The sequence below is a fragment of the Varroa destructor genome, unplaced genomic scaffold, assembly GCF_002443255.2.
Source record: "Varroa destructor unplaced genomic scaffold, Vdes_3.0 BEIS01000006.1, whole genome shotgun sequence".
Classification (NCBI taxonomy): domain Eukaryota; kingdom Metazoa; phylum Arthropoda; class Arachnida; order Mesostigmata; family Varroidae; genus Varroa; species Varroa destructor.
Window position 1 is genome coordinate 11,295,275 of NW_019211459.1, and position 18,281 is coordinate 11,313,555.

General features: G+C 42.4%; 1 protein-coding gene across 6 annotated transcripts; it reads right to left on the reverse strand.

Moving 5' to 3' along the window:
- Positions 1 to 120: 120 nt before the first annotated feature.
- On the reverse strand, positions 121 to 17,951 carry LOC111253219 (kelch-like protein 6). 6 transcript variants are annotated; one of them, XM_086991983.1, is made up of 6 exons: positions 11,041 to 16,978; positions 9,437 to 9,582; positions 6,454 to 6,599; positions 5,701 to 6,279; positions 5,155 to 5,435; positions 121 to 5,042 (listed from the first exon to the last, which is right to left on the reverse strand). In XM_086991983.1, exons 3-6 carry the CDS (start codon positions 6,581 to 6,583, stop codon positions 4,236 to 4,238), a joined length of 1,797 nt encoding a protein of 598 aa, XP_086848109.1. In that variant the 5' UTR covers positions 6,584 to 6,599; positions 9,437 to 9,582; positions 11,041 to 16,978; the 3' UTR covers positions 121 to 4,235. The 6 variants fall into 6 exon arrangements, with proteins under 6 accessions (XP_086848109.1, XP_086848108.1, XP_086848107.1 ...); XM_086991982.1 differs by lacking the exons at positions 9,437 to 9,582; positions 11,041 to 16,978 and adding an exon at positions 17,004 to 17,951; XM_086991981.1 differs by having other exon boundaries at positions 9,437 to 16,978.
- Between the last annotated feature and the right edge of the window lie 330 nt (positions 17,952 to 18,281).

The window sequence follows — 18,281 nt, forward strand, 5'->3', positions numbered from 1 at the left end:
TCAAAGAATAGAAAATCGTGCGAGAATCTTAAAAAAATAGTATTCGTCAGTGGGCAAGTTAGTGAATCGTGAACAACGAAGGTGTAGACCACAACCAAAAATTTCAACAAAAAAAAGCCGTTTACTTAATCAAACATTATATTTCTGTTCAATATATTGCTAAAACAGCATTTCCGGCGCATTATAGGCTGCACACACGCGACTGGGTAAAGCAAAACATCACATAATTCCCTATGTTCTATGATTGTTTTAGTCTGCGATACTGAATCAACTTACTTTTGATTAACCTGCCCGGGTTTCATCATTTTTGATGACTTTTTTTGTAAGTTACTCATGTGTCGCACACTAATGATCCGGTGTCGATCCTAGCGACGACGGTGTTTTAATAAAATGCGTGCTCTGATCCTGTTGACCATTGAAAAGGAATCCAACATAATCCAAAAACGGGTGATTATCCAAGTCAGTATCAATTTGGACAGCGACGCATTCACCTACGTTAGACTCTATTCAATTTGAGTGTTCTTTTCCTGTTTTTTCTATTACAATCAATGTTTTTAACCCTTATGAGTTTTTCACATGTCAGGAAAATTCACAAGGAAACATCAGTGTTTCAAAAATGATATTTGAGCAAGCTTGCCATAAATTGTACGTGCCTGTCGTACTACTTTCTTCTTAACTGTAGTTCAAAATAGTTAGTGTTGTCATCTGGGAAGAAAAAGGAAAATCCTTTCAGGCCTAGGTCTCTCGCTTATTTAATGTTTCTCTCTCACGATAATGACCACACCAGAGTCATTGAGTCATTCACACATGCAGAACTGCTATCTTTTCGTATAGTATCCCTGTTACCTGAGACGCTACCAGTCGGTGGAGAACTCGCTTGTATTTCCTTGTTATGTTCGCAAGAAATTGTCAGACCATAGTTCTGTATAGTTTAGTAGCCTCTTCTAGTACATGCCCCTAATAAATGAATGTCGAAGCGCTCATACTGCATTATATATATTTATACATACTTCGCTGATTAAATGCTGGATGGGCATAGATGTTCGGCTTACTTTAGAGAAGTCGTTACTCCTTGCAGTAACATTAGCCACGGGTGGCAAATCGAATCGATCGAAATTTCCCACTCCTGCTCCTTAGCAATAGTTGCCACTTCAAAGTAAGTTTGTCATATCATTATAGGACCATCACTGAGGATGATGAAGCATCAAATTGAACGAGATAGTATCCTCTTTAATCTAATTCGCCTGATATCATCACTTTAATCAGGCGGCAATGTAGAATGTGCCCATGTACTTGACAATTCACCGCACAAAATGCCTACATCGTACGTGACAGACGTCCCATGTTGGGCTACCGTCGGTTTTCTTCCACTGTTTTTCAATATGAAATTTACATTCGACGCTTTTTTTTTATGTCAGCTTCGAAAACTCTAATTTCGAAAAAAACTCTAATTTCGAGGTCGCCATGCCAGTGGTCACTCTGGTCGGCCGTGTGTACGCTCACATGATGCGGGTGGTCACGACGTCTAAAGGGGGTCAGCTCTACGGATCGAACACAGATTGTCGAAATCAGACGGTATATTTGTTTAAAATATTCTAACGCTTCCTATCAATAATTACTAAAAGAAACTAAAGATTTCGTTGGAAACATGGGCGGTTTAAATCGAATCAGATCAATTAGTTACTCGATTAACGCGTACGATGTCCATAGATCGTGTGAATGCACAAGCGACCTGAAAAAGATGTTGAGCACGCCGATTGATTTTATTCAGCTAGACATATATACCGTACGCGCTTGTTATTATTGTACACTGGTAAATTTTAGCCAATGCAGACTTCAACTCGTTTCTTTGCCCTTCTATATGATGTTTGTTCAATTGTTTCCCACAGCGATTTGAGCGATACTTTGGAAAGAGGCTCAATCTGAAAAGCATGTACACTCTGTAGTAAGAGATTTAACTAAAGATGTAAAAACTGAAGCCAAAGGCAAAACGAGACGTCTCTTCTAACCGCTTTGCGCGTCATTAGCGCTAGTATCTATAGGCTTCTGAAGTTTTCTCAAGTATCGCTTTGTCATTAACTTATCCTTTATTATTGATTGTTTGACGCTTTCTCTTTGGCGACCTCAATTCCCAACGGCGCCCTACCTCTTCATTTGATTTTGTCTCCCGCGTTATGCCTGAAGACGGGAGCGAGGATGCTCAATTAATCGCGCGTTTGCGTGATTCAGTTGTTATAGAGTAAAAGAAACTTCATATTTTGTCCACAGACAAGCTTTTTCCAGATACGTTATGTTCTGCTATCTATATCGCAAAGGAACCAGGATCGAAATTAAAATGACCTCTTTTAAATTTTCAAATTTCATGTATTATTGAATGAAATTTTAACTTTTGATGTGAATTACGTGAAAGTACCAATTAATTTTATTTTTAGAGCTGCATGAGAAATGAATCCGATTTTGTACAGGCATATTTGCACCTGTCTAGAGATCGCTCTCTGCCTCATCAAGGCTTTTTTTGCTTTCGTTGTAGCAAATCTGTTATATAGATCTATGGTTCTTATCGACTTCGTGCGCTTTAAATCGCGTCCCGAAGGTGCATGGGTTTTAAGTGCTGCTGTGCAGTTGACAACGCGGACATCTTCACGTACATAAGATAGTCGTGTAGATTTTGCAAACAACAACAACAATATTGCAAGGGACTACGATCCACGGGAAGAATTTAAGTTGATGTCGCCAGCCATAAGCGTTCGAGATGCATAGAAACGCTTTGTCCCGCCTACCATCTAACTGCTAAAATGGCTTAGCCGTTAAGCAGCGTGACAACAATGGCGCCAAATTTGAATTTTTCATTTCTACAAGGTGTCCTACGTCAATCTTTTTGCTATGTTGCCGCCATTTAAGTCATTCTTTCGCTGTTAGCGCACACTACGTTATAGCGATGGATTAGCTACAGAATTCGCTGCCTCCAGATTAATTTAGCTCTCAGCTGTACAATAATTTGCCTTCAGCCCTTCGATCAAACATCGCAGTCGTACCAAAAACAAGTGTGATTGATTCCTCATCTGACTTATTGGGCAGAAACTACAAAACAATTGTTTGTGTCCACTAGACGTACAAGACAGGGTCAAACAGTACACCTAACAAGCACCAGCGAAAAGGTCTGCCTCGCTCCCCGACTTAACATCGGAAATCTTGTCAGTTAAAAACGTCCTTAAATATTATGCTATATCCTACTCTCGTGTACATTATCAATAAGACAATAAGCAACATCTGTCTCAGTTACTTTAATTTAAAGCTATAGCCCCTGTCTTCACTGCCGATGTAAGGAACTTACTGGCTAAACAAGCTTCAACAGAACTGGTCAAGTATGTTTCTTCTGAATTTAGTTATAATAAAGGCTGAACTCAATAATCAAGATGTGTCCTCATCGGTGACGTGTCAGTAACGAGTGGGCCGAAGTGAATCATTATATAGAAGCACGATAACATATGTATTCACTAGTTCACTCATTCGATTAGATCTTTTTTTGTCGCTGTTGCCGTCGTCGTCGTCGAAAATATACGCGGACACCATAAACTAAGCATAACAGATAACTTCAAATTGCATGATTATATTCCAATTTGATTGCATGGAATGGTTTTCATTCGCAAGTCACGTGTGTTGTAGTAAGATCCGATTCAGTCATTGCTGGTTGGACAGGGGGGTCTAACGTTTGCTTTGTTCGTTGCCTGCCTTTCAGTCTCTTGCGGTTTTACTATTCTAGGTCATCATCCTCTAATCACATCGGATACGCTCTCCCAGATACCATATCATTGATGTCTTTCTCTCTCTCCCATTCTGTTTGCCTACGTCCTCCCTTTTTGGTGACCATTTATGCTTACGTCCGTTAATCGCTTGCCGGAATGTACTGTAGCACTACCCATATATTCCTCTATCGTTTACCCCCTAATCAAATTCACATGATTCTAGCCTGCCAACCTCCCTCCCTGCTTCTCTCTACCTCGCTATATATCACATAGTGCCATCATTCGTTTGAACCTCGTCGGTCGTTCGCATTAGCAGTTGTTCTTTGGCAGATTCCGAATCTTGCTTGATTATATCAGTCCTACACATACGCAGGCCGCTGCATGTTCATTCAACATTAAGCACACTTGTCGCCAACCCCCTCCCTTCCCCCCATCGGTTCCACCAACTTCGTCTAATCCTAACTCTTCCCACCTTCGCAGTTTCTTCCGTTATAACGTTCGCGAAGTGCTGGTCGAATTCGTGCCTGGCGTTACTGTTGTTAACGCAACTGTTGACGAGGTGGTAGGCGCTGCTGTAGCGATAGCGGTTGTGGGGGCAGCCTGCGATGAGGAATTTGCTGATGAAACGGCTCGTGCTGTTGTTGGGGTTGAAGATGTTGCTGTTGTGGCAGGTGACAATATGGATGATGTTGAGGGAGCTCCTGAAGTCGTTGCGGTAGCCTGCTCAGGCACGGGAGGCGTGGCCGGTCTTTGAGCCTCCTGGAAAATCTCTTTTCGATATGGGTAGGCAAGCTCGTGGATGCCTTCGAAGCACGGCACAAACAGCGCGGCCAGAGCAGACCTCGCATGGTTCATGTCGGTCAACACGAACCACTCATCGCTGGCAGGGCTATAACATTCGCATAATCTTGTCGTTGACTCGCCTGTATAACCGCCGAATACATAGATGAGATCATCGCAGACGACGGCAGCGAAATTACTTCGGGCTGTCAGCATCGACGCTATCGATGTCCACGCGTCTCGTTGTGGATCATACACTTCGCACGAGCTTAGCCGGGCGCTACCGCTTGACCCGCCGAGAGCATAGATCTTGTCGCCGAGCGTCACCGCACTGACGCCCGAACGCACGAAACCCATTTGGGCGACGCCCGACCATGTGTCTGTTGCAGGATCGTATTTTTCTACTGTTCGATTGCACGTTGTTCCTGTAAAGCCTCCGATAGCGTAGAGTTTGCCGTCGAGAACAGCGCAAGCTGCGTCACTACGCTGAAATTCCATGGGTCGAATGAACGACCACTTGGGGGACGCAGTGTGCAGTAAAACAAAAGTGGTTAGACTTGCAGCTGAACTTAGCAATAGCAACAGAAGAATGTCATTTTCAGATTACTCTACTTAATTAAATACGAACCTGGTTTGTGTCTAAATCGTACGCCTCAGCTGTGTTGAGACGGAACTGGCCATTATATCCTCCTATAGCGTAGATCTTGCGGCCGATCACAGCTACACTTACATATGACCGCTCGACGTTCATCGGCGTGACATGAGACCACGTTTTTTTCTTGAGATTATATTTTCTGCAATTCTTATGATAATTATTGTTACCATTATAACCTCCAATCACGAATATATCACCATTGACGAGTGCCATCTTGTGGTACGCACGCATTTCTTCAGGGTCGGCGAGATGATCTGAAAGGCCAGTTATATAAAAGGAATAATAGTAAAAAAAGGCATCGAATCCAGCGTCTTTTTGTGGTGTTGATCGCAACCGAAAACGCCTAGGGAACATATCCCAATTCCATATCACTATAAACGAATGGCTTATGTGTAAGATCCCTCGACGATTTCCAGTTTCCAGTAATAGGGATGCAAAACGAGCTTGAGTCAAGAACGGAGAGAGAATGGAGAAAAGAAAAGAGCTAATCACTACCATAGTAAAGGATTTAATACTTACGAAACAAAGTATGCCTATCAGCGCTTGGATCATATACTTCGAAGACGTTGCAGGGCGCCTGAAGCCAACCACCATGAAGAAGGATCACTCCATGGGGTTCTCGTGGAACTGTCGTTTTTCGTAGTTCGGCGCTTAACTCAGTCACGAGAGGAACGCGCGTATTCATTACACGTCTGACCGACATTAAATACTCTCGGCATTGAGTGTCTTCCCGCAGCAGAGCGCTAGTGGCTGCTACCTCTCGAAGTTTCGCCTCATCAACAAGATAGACTCGAATCGCTTTCAGAAGCGAAAAGAGGTGTTGTCGACGGTTCTCGAGATTGTGCTCGATCCAGCGCACGCAAACATGGCAGAGTTTATCCTCGTCCCGAACGTTTAGGTGGTCGTCGCTGATGAATCCGAAAAACTCGTCGAAACTGGTCTCTAGAAGTTCTTCGCTATCGGCTAGCTGCATAAAATCTTCCATGATACGGTGGTACAATTGACGTGTCAGATCATTCATCATGTACAATTGCGCCAAACGCCACAGAGGGATTACGTTGTCACCATGCGAATTGTCGATGATAAAGGCTCGACATTCTAGCGGGGCAATATAAGAACAATAAGCATTTGATATTGCGATTTTCCAATGAAATTGCACTTTTACAGCAAAACTAACGCCACTCACCAAGAGTAAAGGATTGACAAAAAAAATTCATGCAGGAACCATAGCGTGAACTTCCTTTAGCTTAACTAGACGCTGCCCAATACTACCTTTAATAAGTTTATCCATACGGAGGAAATCAGCAGTCTCGATGACATCCTGTATATTCTCTAATGACAACTTGGCTTCCCCATCATATGAGTATTCGAGAGCGGTTTGAAGTTGGCCAGACTTTAACATAGGAACATTCAGGACTCTGAGGAGCACAATTTTCGATTAGATAGTTTTATAGAAAAAAACGTTCGGACACTAAAAGTCAGGCTTTGGGCATAGATTTAGGTACATGCAAGAATTAGATACAGCCCTAATATAGGGAACATGGACTGTTATTACGATGTACGCAAATGATTCTTCAAATGCGCTAAATATAGCGAAATTGACTGTGAGATTTAAAGTGAGCTTTGTTCCATACGAAGTTTGCCATTTTAAAAGCGGCATCTTGAAACCATGGTGTATCTGTTGAACGTATATTGGTGCGCGTTTGTAAAACTAATGATAAGTACGACTCATTTACTTGCAAGATATGGTTAGGTTAGGTTCATTTTTTGCTTTATAACAGCCATACAATATCCGATAGACTTTAGTCTTCGATTCAGAACGGATTTATGCGATCCCCCACACCACTCCATCCCCCCTCCCCATTTTCAAATCGAATCTTAGCGCCACTCGGGAAAATCACTGCAGGAACCGTTAGGACAAATCTATTAAATTGAACTTAGCTTTCAATCCGTTATCTCTGGTAACTAATATCTCTGGCGTTGAATATTATGTATGATATATGCAAACTTGACGATATAAACAAACCAAGGCACCCCAGCTCGCACCTCACAAAAGCACAAAACAATGGCGCAAGATCGGACATGAAGTAGAAGAACTTTCATGAAACAGATACGATCGTTGCTTCACTGTTGCACCAAAATAAACATTGTACGGGTTTGGCGAAAAACACTTCTTCTAAATTCACGATATCGTTACTTGAGAACGGTGTCCCGTGTTCGGGGCATTCCAAATGCGAAGAGAGCCGCGCGGAAGTATCTCGACGCTGTGGCCAATGGCAACCGATGTGCGGGGATCTTCGAGCCGTCGTCACATATTAGCTCTGTATCTGGTGGGAAACTCTTCACGAAGTGCAGACTCATCTACACTTCCTCAGTGTACGGGGGGAAGTCTGTCCGGAAACCGCCTCGTCTTAAAATTGAACCAGGCTAAGGAACTGAATAAACACCTTGAAAATAGGGTAGAAGATTCAAGCTGTTCGGATCAGCTGGATCGGCCGAGAATACCGCGCGAAGCTTCGTTTCTACAGTAGATTACGCACAATGATAACGTGTTAACGTAGTTAGTTACAATTTTCGTTTGGTAAGCCAACGGTACTGCTGCCAGTGCTCAGGCGTCGCTATCTCGATCAGAGAGCTGACGGAGCATTTCGCCCGGACAAGCGAAGTCGCGTCTCGTTGTTGCGGTTTTATTACAAAAACCGTAAGAGTTTTCCCTCTAGAAAACAAAGTGTTTCGTGTAATCGATTTCACGAAGACAATGTAGGCTTCAGTATTAGTTTTTCCAATAGTGCAATTTTGTGTGAAGCCGTGAACTTTTCAAGCATGCACAGGGTTCACTTTCTAAAACTTTGTCCGCGATTATTTTTGATGCGTGACGTGTGTGCCGTTTTGCGGTCATTCATTGACTTCCGCGACTTAAGTAAGTTGTCCAGTGTTCGGCTGGGACCGAAGTTGGACATGAGAAATCGAGCCTATGTAGTATCCCCTATGTATTATTGACAATATATCACTTCTCTGCAACGCGCCATTGCTGAACATGTAATAATCGTAAACGCAGGCACTTTTGAGGAGTTTCGCCTGGAGAACCCGAAACTCTCAAATATTTCATATGTATTATTAGTAAGTAATACATTTTTATTTGATTCCAGTCATCGTATAACACTCCGTGGACGTATCTGTAAATGAAGCATAATTACTACGTAATAAGTTCATACACACGTTATTTTGTAACTGAACATATTGAGAGGTTCGATTTCGCCTCCAAGAGCATTATACGACAAGTCGTTTAAGTTGTATGGCGGGTCTTGAAGGAAAGAAGATTGTGCTTTGAAAGATCAGACTACCCTGCTAAGTATTTATCGATTTGGTTTCTGGTATAGTCTGGCTTCTGTGGAACCTTCATCGGATGAAGACGGTAAGCTGAATGCTAGAGCCTAAATTCGGAATTGACTCAGGTACTACTTCAAGCTGAATGTCATCAAATGCTGTCGGCTTTGTGTGTATGTCTGACGGAATACCCAGTGGCGACGCCGGATATAAAATTCGAAGCTTTGTATAGATGATAAATATCTGCATAGTGGCGAATACACATATATAATCTTTAATTCTAATTTAGATGATCACTTGCTTACATTATGTTATTGGCTAAATGCGTGTCTCAAGATGTTGATTTCACCATTTGTGTTTAATAAACATCGTTAAACAAACATAGAAATACCGATAAAACATCTGAGAGCATCAGAGCAAGGTCAGAACTATTCGTATGTTTGCACAGATCAACTAAACTAACCTGAAGATAGCCTTCTTAAATGATCATAATTAGCTATTCCAGTCTGTACTGGCTAACCAATCAATTCTACTTCATAGTTAGTCAGAAAGGAAAAGAAATAGACTCAACATGTCCTTAACTTAACAACCTTCCTTTTCTGATGCAAACATTATACATTTTTGCGTTATTTTGCAAGTATTGGGTGTCTTGACATTTGCGTACCTGAAAATGATACGCTGATAAAACATAGTCATAATTAGTTTGGGAGTTATATAACAACCCAGAAAATCTGTATTCAGATGTTCAGCTTTGGATCAATTTAAAGATCAATATTAGTTCATTAGAAACAGGCGATACGTCCAAACATCATCGCTATTTGGCCCGTTTTTTTAACCCCACAAAATCTTCATTAATCTAACAATATGACCTCATCTAGTCAAATACTCCAATCTTGCTCAACCTCGACAAAGTTTTAATTTAGCTTACTATTATAGTTTCCTGTTGTTCATTATCTCAATATTGACGGGAACGCGTCGCTGCTGCTTTCGTCCTTTCTGCTGCTTCAGCTGGTATAAAGAGACGAGCTGAACCCGCTCTCGCCCACTTTCGTGAGGATAGAATGCGAGCGATGCCTTGAGGAAGAGATATTCAGGAAAATAGGCGTTTAACACTTCATCTTCCAGCGCTTCCAACGCGTCGAAAGCCATGGGTGGTATATACTTATGTCTCAGCAATTGTTTGTCATGTATGCCCTTGTAAATGTTTGCCTGTCTGCGAGTGTCTGAGTGCGCGCGTGTGTGCGAGAATGTGTTTGTGTAGTGTGCCTTGACCAGGTGTGGGTCGGTATACGGATAAGCTATGCGCTCGTTTATTTTGACCGGACCTCCCTTTGACCAGAGGTCGGGGCGGATGTCTCATTTAGTCTGATACGCACACGAGAATTTGTGAAGAGGAACAGGCTTATTCTACACTGGACAAAACTATGGCCGTTTTTCCGCCTGGCTCCGTTAGCTGCCCTGTCCAGTGTTACCGGCAGCTACACTGCCTCCATCTATAGGAGCGCCTACCCTCGTAGATCCGTAAACATTGCAAAGGTTCACATTTCCAAAGGTTTCCTCGCCACTGCCTATTCTTTGGTTCATTCAAGTTGGCTGCTCATCACACTACTTCATCGCTAACCGCAGAACACTTCACATGGTACTTCTAGGCTAAAAATAAGTGCACGAATATACTGGCAGTAATAATACGTTACTAGTAACTAAAAGACGGGGTGCAGCGCTGGCGAGCGCGCTGGTCGTCAACTAGCGAACTTGAAACTGTCCGTACATATAAAACATACTAGGCAAAATGGGCTAAACTACACTAATTGTGCAAAACGGGCCAACAGTCGCGGGTTCCGCAAAAGTGCAACGCCATATTTCCTGCGCGAGGACGACGCCTTTAACGCCATTGGAATGGGTACGTACCCCATAAAGCATTCGTAACTTAAGCCAGTTGGGATACGCGTTACCATATAGTTTTGCCAATCGAAATCAACGCAACGTATTATTGTTGTTATGTTAAGTAAATGGGAATGACAAACATTACTTTATGATCTGACCTACGTCTGGCAGTTGTCATGCGAAAATGTCCACTCTATACACGTTTCCACTGAAAATGTATGAGTGAGTTTGTCACTGCAGCATATGCGGAAAAACAAAGCGATATATGTACAGAACAATCAGGGTTATTTGCAATTAAAAATACGCCGGTATTCACCCCGCTTCAATGGTGCTCGGTACTTTTACGCATATAGTAGAAATTTAGACCCGATCGAAATTTGTAAAGAGTCCTTAAAAGGTCTCGTTTGCCTAAAATCAGTTTGCCAGCTTGAGCGACATTCAACTAACCCATAGTATTAGCTTTGCTTTCTTATTTGTTAACTTTTACTAAATTGACAGACATGAATCAAGGGAAAAAAAAAAAGATTTTCATGTTAACGGGAGGCTATAAGACCTTCAGTACGCCATCATTCATATGTCATATGCTGCTGCATCGATTACTGTATCCTAGCGTGCTAAGAAGTGTTTGTCCCAAAACGAATTAGTTACCTTCTGAACTTTGCACCGCTGCCTTTAAGTTTCGAATGCCCAGAGGGGCATCTAGTCGCGATTTCGTTAGTGATTTCTGCTGTAATATCTGCAAAATACATGTGGAAGTCGATAAAGGGCTTTCGCACAAGTTTATTAAGTGTTAGAGCCGCATCAGTACAACGAAATTAGGCTGTTGTAAACGAGTATGCTGTTTCCGTCACGATCTGCAATAATTAACGTAATAACGAGGTTCCTAGTACCTTTCAGTTATATAAGCTGCCACCTCGATGATGAAATGGTGTTTATTTAAGAAGTTATCTCAGTTTCGCAAAAATGACATGAACGAGGATCTGACTATAGAGTTCACCGTTCCCATAACCTTTAAAAGCCAAACATTCCTAAATTAGTGGCAATTGTGTAATCCCCTTCGTCGAGAAATTTTGAAAAACAATTTATATACAAGACTATATAAACTTTTGGCTAACCATAGGCGAACACTCCTTCGCCTGGTAAATGTTAGTAATACCCCATTGCAGATCGTCCAGAGATAGATAGTTCAAATGCATTTGGATTAGGATGATCATTTCTAGTGGGCGTAAAGACTAAGAGAACTATAGATTGAGAGATTTATCTTCCCTTCCAAAAAAATACATTGCATGATCTTTGGAAGATACTATCGATTTTACAAAAAATGTAAAATCCACTCTTGCTGAAATGGATACGTTTACTACATAAAGACAATAATAATATTGTCGTCACCGTACGAAATCTCGACATCAGGGTAATCTTCCCATTTTTTGTTTGTTGTAGCAGAATTTCACACAAGCCAGTCAACTCGACAGACGGGAAAAGATGATCACTTTGTCTAAATTGTTTGCAAAGAAGATCTTTTTCGGAAGATCATTCTCATCGCAAATAGCGGGCTTACGAGTGTGCAAATCTTTAGTTAGCAAATGTTTATTGACTTCGACCGAACGCGAACGAATTTTCGGTTTTTCGTGTGATTTTCGTTCTGTATTTAGGTAGAACTATTAGTCCCAAGATGGCAAAAAGACGACCTATACAGCCGAAACTTATTAATTGGGTAGGAGAAGCATGTTTAGCAGCCACTTTGTATCCAATGGTAGATATTTGATTTAACAAACTCTCCTAAAATATAGACCAAACCTGAAAACGCGCATACATAACTATTGGCTTAAGTCTAGTCCAATAGGCCAATGTGGAGAAATGACAAAAAACGACTAGATAAGTAAGAACCTCTGCCAAGAATGAAGAAATAATTAATTGATAGACATCATAAAGTCAGTAATGCTGGTGTCCTACAGAAAGTTGATTCGTATTCAAGTGTTTTGCCTATTAAGCTTTGGGAAATTTGCTAAGCTGACCTAGATCCTAAATAGCCACTGATAGGCCAGGGTTAGCTTTTACATTCTAGGCAACGAAATTGATTTTCACCTTAAACTTGAAGATAGGCTGGGATGACACTGAAGCGTAATTGATCCATAATTTATAACGATTGATTCGTAAAAAGGCAATTTGAAGATAATGAGGTTTTGGACGTTTCAACATGCGAGCTTATCGCTATGTGGTATGTTAACTTATAGAGCAGCCGTAGCCGCTGACTCAACTCATTGACCATCTAATCAATTTTGGCGACCAACAACTTAAGTTCATTATTACAGTTTCTTTGCTTCACGGTAACAATTCGTAAATATAATATCTCTTAAGCTCTTTTTTCCAAATAAGTCCTTGAGCGACACCTCGGCAGCTGATACTGAGCAAGCACATCTAGCTCAGAAGCTTACTTTGCGAAGATCGTTATATATATTATAACTACATTATTATTGTTGTCCAAACGAAGCCCACAATATTTTGTTCCCTACTAAATTGTATACACATATGGATGAGGCTGGCTCAGGGATCTTTTGCCCTAACCACTCAAATAAGAAGCCATGAACGCGACGTGTACACATTATGTCGGGTCAACGTCTCGCCCCCTCTAGAGTAACTTTGGATTTCTGTTATCTATGCGGTTGTCTCCGTCACGTATACAGACGCAGCTAGGTACGAATAGAACCGTAGCGGCCTGAACTAGCTGGAAGTAGCATAAGAAATACAGTTGTCGACCACAGCCATTCAACGGTAAGAAGCGTGACAGCCGTGAACAAGCCTATTTGATGTTTGAGCGGATCTGAATAGGATCCTTCTTCCCTTGACTTCAATCGACAACTGTCGTCCAATGACGTGGCGCTGGCTGCTTAAAGCGTTCATTATTATTATTATTATGAATATGGTGATAGAAAACAACAGCCCTTTCTACTCGCTGCGTAGCCGTGAACTACATATCTTATCAGCATTGGCCATGCGAGTTACGCAAGCAGCGTGCGTCATGCCGAACGGAGATGCCTTTAGTGTCGTTGCCGACTTCATGTACGATGCTACCATTATCTATTACTATGTATATGTACGGAGTGATACAAAAGTCTTTTACCAGATATATGCATGTACAATGTACACACATATTTTGTGTATGTTATTTTCACATTATAAATTTGTCGTAAAGCGCCAAACGAGCTTGATCGTACTGTTATTAATAGAGCCCCCCCCCCCAGTGAGTAAACGTTTCATTGTTACTGCTCTAAGCTATAGGATTGTATTTGCTGGTTTTTACTTCGCTCGTTTCCAGTTTTATCAAGTGCATTTTCTTCTAGTTCATTTACCGATTATATATTTGATGGCTCATGTCACCGAAGCCTGGAGTAAGATCTGGTGTCCGGTCGTTTGATCTTGCTTTACCATCGGTTATAGTTTATCACGGATGATTGAAATTTTCTCCTACCGTTTAGCCGGCGTCGAGGTCTTATTCAGCTCTTATTTGATATTCACTTGGAGCGTTTCGCTAACCAGCAACTACGAGGGATCGTCAGGTCTGTATGGTGCGTAAAGTGATCGTTCCCGGGTAACCTGCTCTATGCCACACTATGTATGTACCATAAGCGTTCTACATTTATATGAGATGAACAGGGCGTTCGCGAGCGTTTCTTCTAGCCACTCCTAGATATCAAATGTGTTTTTCAGGTGATGACTAATGTTTAGAATTTGTCGAAGCCCTTCGGTGCGCGCATCTGTGCGGACGTGACCAGTTGTCGCGTATTACTTCGCGGTTCACAGTTTCATTTCGTTGTTTCATTGCTCGTTTACATTCAGCTAATACAGTACGATACACATTATGGTATAATATCACAGTACATGTATATGTGGATCGAGTCACTTGTCCCTCTGGGACACAAGTAACGGTTACCACAACTGTTTTAACGATCATAATGGCAACGGCTACATAGTTGGTGATGATTTTATTAATACGATTATAAAAAAGATTGATGAGAATGCTGATGCAAATGCCCCTGCCGTTCTCGCTTCTGTTGCTGATGGCGATGAAGATATTAGCACAACGTCAGCGACGACAACAACAACGAGTCAGCGAGAAAGAGGTTGGTGACGTAGTGTTCGGAGTGAAGTCGGCACTAGCAATCCAACAGCACGACGACCAGCCGATACCAGCTGCTACAGTGACAACGGCCAACAATAACAATCAGATCAACAACGTCATCGTTTATGTCGACGATCGAACTATGAAAATAAACAACGTAGCTAAGCCAAGCAATAGGCCAGCGACTCAACAGAACGATACGTTCCGGACGGGGAACAAGAACGAGGTGGGTTGTCTAGACAGGTCTAGTCGCCGCGGCGGCGCCCCAAGCCATCACTGGCCGTCTGTCCGTATAATGAGTGTATAATGGGAGGGATGAACCGATCACTAGATCGACAAAGATGGACTGAAACAAACTACACCGGCAATAATAACAACAACAACAACTACTAGTACTACTACTACTACTACTACTACTACTACTACTACTACTACTACTACTACTACTACTACTACTACTACTACTACTACTACTACTACTACTACTACTACTACTACTACTACTACTACTACTACTACTACTACTACTACTACTACTACTACTACTACTACTACTACTACTACTACTACTACTACTACTACTACTAGTACTACTACTACTACTACTACTACTACTACTACTACTACTACTACTACTACTACTACTACTACTACTACTACTACTACTACTACTACTAGTACTACTACTACTACTACTACTACTACTACTACTACTACTACTACTACTACTACTACTACTACTACTACTACTACTACTACTACTACTACTACTACTACTACTACTACTACTACTACTACGACTACTAGTACTACTACGTAGAGCTATAGCTGTCGGTTGAAAACAAGACAGAAACGCGAAGCGACAGGAAAAGGGAAACACCATCAACGATGTCTGTGGCCCCACTGTTGCCCCAGCTGGAAACCTACTTCTGCCGCTTGTGCTAATTGGTCAGAATAGACTTGGATAGGTTTCCGTCCCGCCGGGGGCCCGACCCCTGCCAACCACGGTTCTAATAGTAACATCATAACGGGCACTGGATGGGCAGCAATTCTTCACATGTGTCGTTTTTAAATGGCCAGCCAAGCTTTACTGTTGTCCGCTGAGTCTCTAGTTAGTTTTTTCATAGTCAACCATTTGTGACTGCTAATTTTCCCTAGCCATCACAGAACAAATCAAAAGTTGAAATCATTCGCAGCTCCTTGGCCCCATCAAGCAAGCGCAACAAAGCCGCGACAAGGGCAAACAAAGATGAAAGCACTGTGATATAAACGGTAGACTATATATATACGTATATATATGTATATAATTGGGATGGTGATGAAGTATTGACAGCTTTTCTAACTAGATGGCTCCGAAGTCACATATTTCAGCTAGCATAGATCGCATCAGACTGACGTTCGTATCATTTAGAAGCTGGAATCTCGCGGCAAAATTGAAATGTCTTCATGTAGACTCAGTATAAAGCACCTTGAAAATAAATTAAATCTATGTAAAAATTCGTTATTACCTTACAGCAAAGGCATAAGTGCTTTTCATGTCCTGTTTATGGTTAAGGAAAGTCTCAAAAATATATTTGTCACTTTCATTCCGGAAATTTTGACGTGAACAACGAATGGTTGATCTATTGCAAAAAAAAAAAAAAAAAAAAAGCATGAAATTATTGCGGAAGTTGAATAAAGTCGTCACGTGCGCAGGCATGACATCGCCCAGGAACAATATATCCATTAACAAACATCTTGAACTGCTCAGAGAGAAGCTGTCTAAAGAAAGAAGCCGCATGTTTGGATGCTACCGGAAAACTCTACAGAGGCGATTACTATCGATCACATACGACAGTCATGTCCGAAATCAATTGGGTTAAAAACGAGGAAAAGCTGTGCCAGAGGCCAAACTGACGCCCAAGGAGGCAATGCGACGTATTGGTTGAGACTGGAAAGAGATCAACTGAAATTGCCAAGCCAGATACATTTTTAGCTAAACGATATTATTTCCTAAGAGAAAACAGTCATTTTCATTTTGCTTTCCATTTGAATTTCGCTACCTCTTCGGCCACCCAACATAGATATATAGACAGATATGGGAAAAAAAAATTAGAGCGACTATGCTGATGTTGCACTGCAACCGAGTAACTGCACGAGAGATGCTACGCAGATATTCCACGAAATATTTAATCAATAGTTGAGAGGCTTATGGAGATGATGGCTTAACAGTTTAATGAATCGAGAGACGGTATAGATGTGGTGGGTTCCGAAGATTAACAATCTGCGTTTAGATGTATGGGGTCGAACTTTGTTTGCCCTTAACTAGATATAACGGTTTAAGCTATCGAGAAAAGTACGCAGTCGTTCGTCTTCTCTCTGAACAGAACAATCCATTATTAAATTCATTTATATGGACGCTGGTTAATGAGCAAGATACATCAGCAGATTAATCTTTAGAGTAAATCAATCACTCTCTCTAAATGCAGAAGCACAGTATATGTACACTCACTTTCATTCAACTTTTTGTAACTGCTGCGGTATCACTTATTATATCAGCTATATTTGTTGCAGTATCAGCTGGAACGAAATATGATATTAACATAGAAATAATATCAACACCTCCAATTCATTAAACGCAGTTGTCAACATCATCACTACCGGCGCCATCCTGAACAGGATCATCATAACATGAAGTACTACGACTGTGTAGTAGGTGCGTTGACAACACCAACGTAATCCTCTACAACCTCTATTCGATCTTCTCTATTGCATATTTCTATACGTAACAAGTTACTAGATTTAGCTGTGACTGTGGTGCTCAAACTTTATCGACGTCACAGAGACCGCAGTCGCCACTGCGCCCATACAGACTGCTATTCCCATTCGCCCTCGTTGTGGCATCTTCTTTCCTGTACGGCATCAGTAAAAACAAGCAGTTGTAGTTTGTCAGCCTGGTCCGGGCTGCCGTGAACGCTGGCGACCACAGCCACGATCGGTCGCCTCGTCATAGCGGCTCTTTCGCGCAGTCTCCCGCCGTCTTGTTCCCTTCACGTTCTCTCTCTAACAGGAGCTAGTCGTCTTGTTTACCGAGTACACGTCGTGTTTTTAGCCTCCGCCCCATGTGAGTGGCGCTGTACGGGGAGCCCTCGGCTCTTCTCCGTTGCCGCTGCCCCTACATCTACGAATGCCCCTCCGCTGTTCCGCCGTTCTGTTTCGCTGCGTCTCTTCAACGGTTGGCTGACTAGGACTGTCGCTCACTCGCCGCTGTTGTCGTTGTCGTTGTCACCGCCGTTGCCCACAGCGCGCACAGACTACCTGCCAGTACAGCCCTTTCCCATTGAAGTGTACCGCCACTACTACTACTGGCAGTCGTCGTACTTATATTATTATTATTATTACTAGGACGAGACGACAGTGTTGTGCTACTGCTGCTGCTGCCGCCGCCACCGCGGCGTGTGCTCGACCTACTTTTCGGCCTGGCGACGGAAGCATTCAAACCAACATGGCGGCATTCATGGCCAGACTTTGTTTTGTTCTGCGCTGATGGCGCGAGTGGCCGCGGCAGCGGCGGCGGCGGCAAAGGGCCCGATGGCGGCTTCTCTGCCGGCGGCGGCGGCGACTCGTTCTCTGGTAACTGCTGCTGCTGCGGCCGCCGCGGCGGCCGCCGTGGCCGTCGCCGCCTGTCTGCCTATAGCCTCTAGTCCACGGCACATAGCAGTATACTGCTAAGAGCATTATGATGTTGATGTCTTTCTGCTGCTCCTGCCGCCTGTAGCTCATCGTGGCC

Bases quoted from the DNA above. Each gene is read 5' to 3' on its own strand.
- LOC111253219 (XM_022812333.2), bottom strand. From the start codon at position 7,542: ATGAGTCTGCACTTCGTGAAGAGTTTCCCACCAGATACAGAGCTAATA. The intron at 6,280-6,453 runs GTAGTATTGGGC...TTGCCCCGCTAG, and splicing joins TATGGATAAACTTATTAAAG to AATGTCGAGCCTTTATCATC. The intron at 5,436-5,700 runs GTAAGTATTAAA...CTGGCCTTTCAG, and splicing joins TGATAGGCATACTTTGTTTC to ATCATCTCGCCGACCCTGAA.